Raw genomic sequence first — 9,660 nt, forward strand, 5'->3', positions numbered from 1 at the left:
AAGTTGATCTAAATTAAGTCATTATAAACTAGCTGTGAAAAAAATAAACAAAAACATTTAACAAAATATAAAAAAAGTCAATATAAAAATATATATGTAGTTTCTTTCTATTCCTCTAGCTTCAAGTTAGATAAATATACTCACATTTAGAACGATGCTGCCACACCATGGCCGAAGCTATTAGATACACATGAAGCGTTTGAACTTCTAGTCATTCAGCCACTAGAGGGCGACTTTGAATTCATCGCACATCCCGCGAGCTTTAGTGAGATCTCGTTGTTTGTTTACAACCCGAGAACTTCCTGTCTGATGAGAGTAGCATTTTGGGTTTTTTGTGTGTGACAGTGACTGTTTGAGCTAACTAGTTAGAAGTGAGCTTTCAAGATGGGTTGTGATGGTGGCACGATTCCCAAAAGACACGAGTTGGTGAAAGGGCCCAAGAAAATCGAGAAGGTGTGTTAGCTTTATTTGGCTTCAGTTTCCCTTCCGTTTTTAAATAGAAAATATCCCTGTTGGCGATATTTTTCGAACGCTAACAAGTTGCTAATGCTAATGGGCTAAACTACGTATTGTTAAGTTTCGGGGTTTCATCATGAGAATAAAAAAGACATATTACGGTATTTTAAATGTGGTTTCTAATGTACGTTATGTAGTTGCTGTGAGTTTTCAGAATTTAACGCTAGTTAACATTATCTTGATGTGTTATAGACGAAGCTACATGGCGTATTCTTTCCTCACGGTCTTCTTACATGAACAGGTTGATAAAAATGCTGAATTGGCTGCCAAATGGAAGTACTGTGCATTGAGTCAAGAGAAACTTAGACGACCCATCGTCTCCTGTGAACTGGGAAGGTGAGTTATTTTTTTGTCTTGTTTTGTACTCGGGCATTATTTGATGTTTGGACACGGTATCGCTCGATGATGTGACAGCGCGAAGATATAAACACCGTTTCACAAATAACAAAAATCAGACATGAATTAAGACTGTACAGTTTTTCATCTTTTCATTACACCACATTATGTTCTGGTGGTCTGGCACATGTTATTTTTCAGACTGTACAACAAAGATGCTATCATTGAGTATCTCCTGGATAAGTCGGCTGAGAGACCTAATGCTGAGGCTGTAGCACACATCCGTGGGATCAAGGTATATTAACACCGAAGTGTGAACATCTAACTTGTTTTTTTATTTGTTTGTTTTTGTAATTAATAAAATACAGAGCTACATTATCCATTTACACAGTTGGAGGTCTTCAGCCCATGTGTTTCTGGACACATGATTGTGTGTTTATTCGTGGTTTCAAACAGGAAATCTATCTATTTGCTTTCTCTGAAGGATATAAAGGAGCTGAACTTGACTGATAACCCTGAATGGGAAGGAGAAAGAAGAAATACAAAGGGAGACAGATATGAAGACATTCATTGTGGCATGTTTATTTGCCCTGTAGTTGGGTTGGAGATGAATGGCAAACACCGGTAAGCAACCTGAGTGAAGAGGTACTAAACCTAAGAATGAAAAAATGAGACTTACGATTCATGTTCTCTCTTTGTTTTAAGGAGCAAGCCACTGTATCTAAGTTAATTTTAATATACTAAATACATGTTTGAAATTCACTGCAAAACATATGATGGCATTCGTCTATCTTGCTTCTGATATACTTATGAATTTCTGGACAATTCTGTATTTCTTAAAATTCTCTATTTTTTATTTTATTTTACCTCTGTACATAACCACATCGTACTTTAATACCGCATTTGCGATTAAGTTGGAAATCAGAATTTTCAAGTTCCCAGTGGAAATTTTCACCTGGAACGCCCTCTCAACTCAAATTTCCAACTCAGAAATTCAAAGTAGACATGCCAACCACAAGTTAACAATTGTAAGATGGCAGGACTGAACGTAAACGTTATTAAAAGTGTAAAACTTTTAACCTGTGCTGGTATTGTTTCGTATTTGTGATTTGTTAAATAATCCATTCACACAGCACTTACAAGGTTCGATCCATGACCATGCTGCAGCAGTGTTTTTAAGTCAAAGAAAAACAAGTATTGCTCTGTTTTGTAATGATGGATGAATAGTTCTATCTTACTAAGAAGCAAGGTATAAGACATCCTGTTTTTACTGTCTTCTCTGACTGAATCATACTCAACTCAGGAGTGATGTCACTCCTGAGTTCTGACTTCTGAGGTGTCTGGCAGGAAGTACAGATTTGTATCTTTGATTCTGGAGTTTAACAAAATGCATTTGGTAGAAATGTTGATGCAAGTGAAGAAAACAGTTATTTGGCTGAGAAAACAAAACAAAACAAACCTATCAGAGAGAAATCAAAAACCTTGGGAGTGGCCAAATCTTCAATCAGGTACATTACTGAAAAGAAGAAAGCATTAGTCTGCTCTGCAACTCCATCAAGCCTGAAAGGCCACAGAGGAAAACTAAAGTGAATAAGGTCAAAATTCTTTATGGTTAAGAAACAAAAACATTCACAAAATCTAAGGGCTCCAAGATGCTATGGCACAGACTTGTCTACATGTTGTAGCTGTTTCCTGTCACCAGGGGGTAGTGTCACAAACAACTCGTCTGTGGGTTACTTTTGCTGTTATGCTGTTGTGGGACCTTGTCAGCTGTGGAAAGGAAAGGGGGTAGTGTACAGAGGGAAACTTACAACGTGTCAATAACCCACAAACGTATGGACCTAACTTTAGATCACATAAAGTTAGAAAGAAATACAGTTCCCAGCCCTGCGTCTGTTATTTATTTATTTATTTATTTTTGGTGAATGGCCCTAAAAGCGATACAGGTGGAAACTGTTTAACAATTTCATATAAGTGTTTCTCTGTTTTTTAGGTTCTGTTACCTCCAGACTTGTGGCTGTGTCTTTTCAGACAGGGCCCTGAAGGAAGTCAAGACAGAAATCTGCCACAAGGTAGGCAACATTCATTTATTTATTTTCCCAGGTCATTTAGCCTCAGTAGGTTGTCAACTCTGACCGTTTTTTTTTTAAATTCTTAAGACACTTTTAATCTTTACTGCCATTAAAAATATGTAAAACAAACATAGCCAGCTCTATTTGTGACATCATTTCTGCTGAACAGCAACAAGATGATAACGTAGCTTTTATGCTCCTTAAACACAAAACCACCAATAGTTGAACTCAAAGACTTGATGGACCTAAAGTCTCCATCATTGACCTTGGGTGTTTGGCATTAATGCTCCTTGTTTAAGTCACACTCAGCAAATTTTCAACGCTAATGATTTGTAAATAGGCAGGTTTGATAAAAATGTAGATAAGATAGCAGCAGTCTGGTATTAGCTAGGGGTGGGGGAAAAATCGATTCTGTGTAGTATCGTGATATTTTGTTTGCTAATAATGTATCGATACAGGGACAGCAGAAATCGATATTTTGTTACAAAAAAGGTTTTTGTGCTCTGACTTCAGAGCATGTTGATCCTTTTTCTGAGCAAGAATCCTGACATTCCTTCACTGTCCAAATGTGTTTAACTTTTTTTATGGCAGCAATAAACATGACAGTTTACTTATTTTAATTTAAGACATGTTTTATTTTAATTAAGTTTAAAACTTTTTTATTTAATGTAAAATTATATTTTGTTTTAATTTACTTTCAAATTCTTCAGTTGCTGAAGGGGCTGCATAGTTTTCATAAATTGCATAGTTCAGAATAGCTATAATTGTACCAGATGGTTGCATTCAGTTAAGTTGGACTAGACTGTAATACAAACCGTTCAAGTTTGTCAACAATAAAACTGACTGAAATGAGAGAGAGACTGAGTGTGAGACTTTGATATTAGATAAAATGAATATTGATAAAGTTTACCTTTATGTACAGAATCTGAATATTGCAAAATATTTTAAAAAATTGCAATAATATCGTATCGTGGGATGTATAGTGATTCCCACCTCTAGTATTAGCTTTGTTCCAGATGCACAACTGGTTGCTCAGATAGATAAGAATGCAAGTTAAATTACTGAAGTGTAATGATTTAATGCTCCCATGAGAAGACATAAATAGAAATAAAAACCATCATGTTTACATTGTTTTCGCTAGTAATAAAAATGTAAGTGAACTCTGGCAATGTTTTACATTTGTAGAATACACACAGATAAATAACTTATTGTTTTTGGGTTGCTTTTTTTAAACAAAAAAATTATAGCATGTTGACTTTTAAAAACTATCACAATATCAGCATTGTTAAGAAAATAAAGCCTGAAGAGAATGTAAATGTAACTAAAGTGCTCCTATAGTCCACTACAAACCACTTTGTTGTTCTATAGGAATATGTGATTAGGCAAATGTTTGAAATTTGGTTTCATCATGTTTTGACCTTTGTTTTGCTGAATTCACAATTTGCACTAGAATCTATGTGAACTTTAATTTGAGGATCAGAGGAAGTTTAACGTTTAATCACTTTAGTTGAACATGGCCTTTATATAATGCGCATTTACAATATTACTGACCTCTTTCTGAATTTAAATAATACTAAACCATAAAGAACATGCCATATCACAACATTTATGTGAGTAGATGTGTTTTGGACAGATTAAACTGCACTGTTCCTTTCTTCAAGTCGCTTCTGAGATTGCCCTAGTTTAAGCCACACGGGAATTTGAATCAAGTAGGCCTAAGGCCTTTTATGGGTTCTGACCTTGTAGTTGTAAGGAGCATTAAAACTATGGTGGAAATTTCCCATGCACAGGCTATTTTGAGGTAACAGAAAGCAGATGGTAGCTGGTCAGTGTTGTTATTTCTGTTTAATTAAAAGCATTTTGGAACAGTGACAGATCAGTTGTTTGACTTTGTCAAAAATATCTAAAAGTATAAGAAAAGCTACAGCGCTTCTTGTGGGAAGCTGACTTAGAATACTGTGATTTTTGATAAGATAGGCTTATAAGGCAGCACAGTTTCTGGAGCCAATACGATTAGCCTGACTTTACCCACTCTTTATCCAGTTGCTGCTAAGTTTAGGAAATGTAAAGTACAGTTCACTTAACCTTAAATGTCAAAGTAAAACATACAAAATAACTGATAATGCAACATCACCCTTTGTTATATCCATGTAAGACAATAAGCAGTTTGTGCTGAGTTTTGGACAGGTTCTATAAAAAGTGATAGCCATTTTGGCTTTTTTTCCCCCTTTGCATCCAGTACCCATCATAAAATTGTTATCTAAGGCTGAACTGTCAGAATCAAGTTGAGTGTGTGTCATTGGATAAAGACTGAATCTTTATCTAAGCCAGCATTTATCTCTCTTTTTTTTTTTCTTTTGTGGGTTCATATTTTAACTCTACTTGCATGCTGCTGTTTACCGAACACACTTTTTTGTCCTTTTTAAGAAATTTAGTTGTTTTTTAAAAAAATATATTTTTGCAAGGAGTCATTGCATAAGTTGATCTGCCAGTAAAAATGTAAAAATGCCATTCACATAACCAAATGTCTTTAGTCTAGCTTGACTTACTAGAAAATTCTGTAGCCTATATAAAAGAAACCTTCTTTTTAAAAAGGCAAAACACTGTTTACTCAGGTATTGTTCAGACACACTGACAGCATGCGCAAGATCATGTGAAAGTTAGGACTCGTTATCACAATTGCTTTTATTTGTTTACACCTGTTACTTCTTAAATAGGAGAAAGGGTCAACACCTTTATCAGCAGTTGTGTTTTTCAAACTGAATGTCATACTGAATAACATTTCTTTGGTAGTGTCGTTTCATCCAAGCTTTAGTCATTATTTTTGCTTTATGGACAGAATTTATTTCATATTTTATTTCTGTATTTAGAAAAAAGGACAGCACTGATAAAGTTTCATAGATAAATATATTAGTATACACACATGGTCTTGAAATGCATATTGAATGCATTTTGTCTTCCTTGGTTTTGCTTTCTTATGCTTACATTATGACATAACAACACAAGACAAGTGCAAATAAGCTCAACTAGATTTAGACTGCATGTTTGTAGTGATTTCATTCTCCAGTACTGCTGTTAAAGTAGCTGCTGCTGTTGCTGTAGTTGCTGTGTATGGCCAGTAGCCATGACGGTTCTATGGGAACAGTAGCCTGGTTGATAACCTTGTTTCTGTGCCACTGCTCCAAACAGTCTAGTGCCTCAGGAAAGGTATTACTCTCAAACTTATTGGCAAACATGCTGTCCATGCTGATGATCCATGGTAGGTCTTCCACTCCGTAGATACAGATGTCTCGTATGTAATGCCCTGGAAAACAGCAGCTTGGACATGATTTTTTTTTAGCATTATGCCAAAATTTGTTCCTTGTATTACGAGTTTCCATTATATAAATAAATATATGTACGCAAGCTTATATAACCTTTGACGTAAAGCTAGTGGAGAGTATGCCATATATATATATATATATATATATATATATATATATGTGTATGTATGTACGTACGTACATATGTACACACACATATACACGTATATACACGTACACACACATATACACACACACACACACACATATACATACATACACATACACACACACACACACACACACACACACACACACACACATACACACGTATATACACGTGTGTATATATTTAATATATATATATCTGTGTGTGTCTATTTATGGATGTACATGTGACTTGCTCACAAGGATTTATGTGGGATTAATAATTTATTGTTGGATTACAAAACGAAATACCTCATTTTTACCACATTTTTATAATTTAAATAATTAGGAAATATTGGTAGAATTTAATCTCTGGGAGAGTAACCAATCCAGTCTTTATTGACATATATGACTATACCTTTGCAACCACTGTGTGCACTTCCTTCTTGATCCCGCCATTTGATTGCCCGGATAGCTCCTTCCCAGCCTCCATCAATGCGACTGCCTGGAGCTTCTTAAAACATGTAATCAGACAAAATTGGTAATTATATGACCTAATTGAATTGTCAAGGTTTAACTAGCCCTGCTCAGGCCTCCTTCATCTGCTGTTTGAGAGTCAGTTCTCGATACATCTCAAAGAAAAGCTAAAGGAAGAGGTAGCATTCGCAGTCTGTAAGCAATTAAAAGTAGAGACATTGATCAAAGTTGCAAAAGTTAAACTTGTTATAATTCCTGATAAGTTTTCATTTTACCAGGGGGTAATGAAATAAAATGTATAAGGATAACAAATGGTCACAGGCAGGCTGGAGTCTATTCTAGCTGACAAAAATGAAAAAGAAAAGTATAACCTACATAGGTCACTTGACAGAAACCCATTCAGTCTCCTGAACTATGAGAAGGAACTGAAGTACTTAAAGAAAGCCCACATAGATACAGACACAGAAGGCTCCAGTTAATAAGGAAACTTGAACCTAGAACCTTGTTTCATATCATCTTTTGTTTATATCACATCATACTCACATTAGTACATGTTTAATAGTTTTGTGCTAGCTGTTAAACAAGCGTGGAGTTTTGTGTCTGTGCACCTGTTTAAAACCGCCATTTTACCTTTGATATGGTTGAGCGTCACCCAGTAGTGTTCATCTGGACTGAATGTGTCCCTGGACCAATCCAAGAAGTCATGCGCTATTGGGCTTTTCAGAACAAAGTCCACGAAAGGCCTTGTAAGAACATAGTAGGCTGTTCCAAAATATAATTGCAGATTGTGTGGAGGAGGCCTTTTCCTCAGGCCTAGCCCTTTCGGAGCTACATGTGACCCCACAATCTCCTTGTACTGGCGTTGCGTTCTGTACATCATAGACATCGGCTGTTTGACCCCAGGTGTCATGTTTTTATCCCTCCATTGTTGGCTCTGCATGTACTGTACCAGTTCCAGGTTACTCTTAACAGGGAAGTCTTGTCCACACAGATTCACCACCTTCTTCCAGTCTGTCTTGGATTTCGCTAGATCCTTCATGCAATTCAGATCTGCTTGCAAACGAGAAAAACCAGCATAGGTCACAGTTTCACTGTGACTGGAGAGGAATGTATTTGGAAAGCAGCTGACTAGCTTCTGTACAGCCTCCCGATACTCCCGTGGAGCCTTAGCATCCACGTGAATGCAGTACACATTTTGTGGCATGTAAATTGCCCTCAAGAGGCGGACAAAAAGCTCCAGCTCTTTATGAATAGTCACAATGAAAGCTAAAGGGTAAGCCTCCTCTGCACGACTTAGAGGTTTTGTTATAAAGTGTAAATCTCTTTTCAAGTTTGAGCACGGCAGGTGGCTGTTTAGAATGTAGCTTTCCACCTGTAGACCAAAAAAGCATATATTGCGACTGTTACTGTTGAAACTCATTTTTTAAATAGGAATGTCAATGTGACTGTGCTAATGCTCCTAACTGGTCGTTAGATCAAATGAAAATTTCATCTAGAATATTTGTGCTTTTTATTTCTCAGAAGTAAAGAAAGGGTGGGGGGAAAATACATACCTGGCAGTCACAGCTGTACCAATTTACTCCTTTCTTCATGCCTGGCAAAAAAGTTTTACACGCAGTTGAGAAAGGTTTGCAACTTGAAGATGGGGGAGGCTTTAACTCAGGTGGCGTCCTAGTCCTCAAATAAATGAAGGAAAAGATAATAATACTTATCCCGAGGCACACGAGGAAGCTGCATTTTGTCCCTTCAAGCTGGCGCATAATAGCTCTGTTTCTCTGTAGTCTGCCAGTACCACCACAGTTAAAGCTTCTGCAGTGGAGACATCCAGTTGGATTATTTGCAGAAGGATCCTGGATCCTTGAGGAATATAAAATAGGGTTAAGTATTTAGGTTGGACCTAATTGATGAAGCTAGCTTGTAATATTTGGCACATTAACTGCTGCTGCTTTAGTGCTTCTGCAATGTCTATGTAATTCACTTCCTGTGTTGCAAGCTGTGGTTCTAGAAAACACATCCGTTTTCTAGAACCACAGCTTGCAACACAGGAAGTGAATTACTTGCTGTTCTGTATATGATAATATTACAAAAGCATGGCAAAGGTAATTGATATCGATCACTATGTTAGATGTATTTTTTATGATAATGCAAAGCAGTTGAATTGCGGATAACTTGTTTTCATCTTGTTGTATATTTTCAACGCGGCAAAGGGAAGAAGATGATTTAGTTCTTGAAAGAGTACTTGTAAAACGTTTAACTGATCACTTGCAGAGGAGCGGTTTATTTGCGGGACGTTGAGTGTAGTTTCAGAATTCATCATAGTACTGAAACCTCTGTAGTGAACAATTACTTTACTTGAACAACAGGCTATCCTATTAAATCTCAGTGTCACATTCATTGGCCACAGTATTTTGCTACAGAGACTCATATATGCTTTTGTGTTAAAGGAAATGGTTTGCATTGATTTTAATCATGACTTATTTGATGGATTCCAATGTGTGCATGCAAATAGGGAGTCGTCTTCTCACATGACAAGTTTGTTATTGAGTTACAGAGGGTTCTGTGCTGGGACCAATTCTGTTTACATTATAGATGCTTCCCTTCCCTTGTTATTAGACAATTTTGCATACATTTTCATTACAACACAGATGATACCAAGCTATAGTAACCTCTGAAGCTGGATTACACAAATTAATTAGTTAAAGCAGCGGTCCCCAACCTTTTTTACGCCACGGACCAGTTTATGCCTGACAATATTTTCACAGACCGGCCTTTAAGGTGTCGCGGATAAATACAACGAAAAAAAAAAAAAA

The 9,660-nt window shown here is 36.5% G+C and overlaps 2 protein-coding genes across 3 annotated transcripts in view; one reads left to right on the forward strand and one right to left on the reverse strand.

The window, feature by feature from the left end:
• The first annotated feature begins 248 nt into the window (after positions 1-248).
• The window catches only part of rtf2 (replication termination factor 2), a 31,592-nt gene continuing 22,180 nt past the window's right edge, over positions 249-9,660 (forward strand). Inside the window, exons 1-5 of the mRNA XM_005739992.1 lie at positions 249-453; positions 758-852; positions 1,054-1,147; positions 1,337-1,476; positions 2,846-2,924. Of these exons, the coding sequence (XP_005740049.1) occupies positions 385-453; positions 758-852; positions 1,054-1,147; positions 1,337-1,476; positions 2,846-2,924 (477 nt within the window). The 5' untranslated portion in view covers positions 249-384. The remainder of the gene's footprint in view (positions 454-757; positions 853-1,053; positions 1,148-1,336; positions 1,477-2,845; positions 2,925-9,660) is intronic.
• gcnt7 (glucosaminyl (N-acetyl) transferase family member 7) overlaps positions 5,268-9,660 on the reverse strand; it is a 17,542-nt gene continuing 13,149 nt past the window's right edge. Inside the window, exons 2-5 of one of the 2 annotated variants that reach the window (XM_005739989.1) lie at positions 8,404-8,707; positions 7,481-8,222; positions 6,792-6,884; positions 5,268-6,228 (exon numbers count right to left, since the gene is read on the reverse strand). In XM_005739989.1, the coding sequence (XP_005740046.1) occupies positions 5,981-6,228; positions 6,792-6,884; positions 7,481-8,222; positions 8,404-8,610 (1,290 nt within the window). In that variant the 5' untranslated portion in view covers positions 8,611-8,707 and the 3' untranslated portion in view covers positions 5,268-5,980. Of the gene's footprint in view, positions 6,229-6,791; positions 6,888-7,480; positions 8,223-8,403; positions 8,708-9,660 lie in introns of both variants that reach the window. The other variant, XM_005739987.1, reaches the window with a different exon arrangement.

This window comes from Pundamilia nyererei, unplaced genomic scaffold (assembly GCF_000239375.1).
Source record: "Pundamilia nyererei isolate P.nyererei 1_Seehausen unplaced genomic scaffold, PunNye1.0 scaffold00096, whole genome shotgun sequence".
NCBI classification, from domain to species: domain Eukaryota; kingdom Metazoa; phylum Chordata; class Actinopteri; order Cichliformes; family Cichlidae; genus Pundamilia; species Pundamilia nyererei.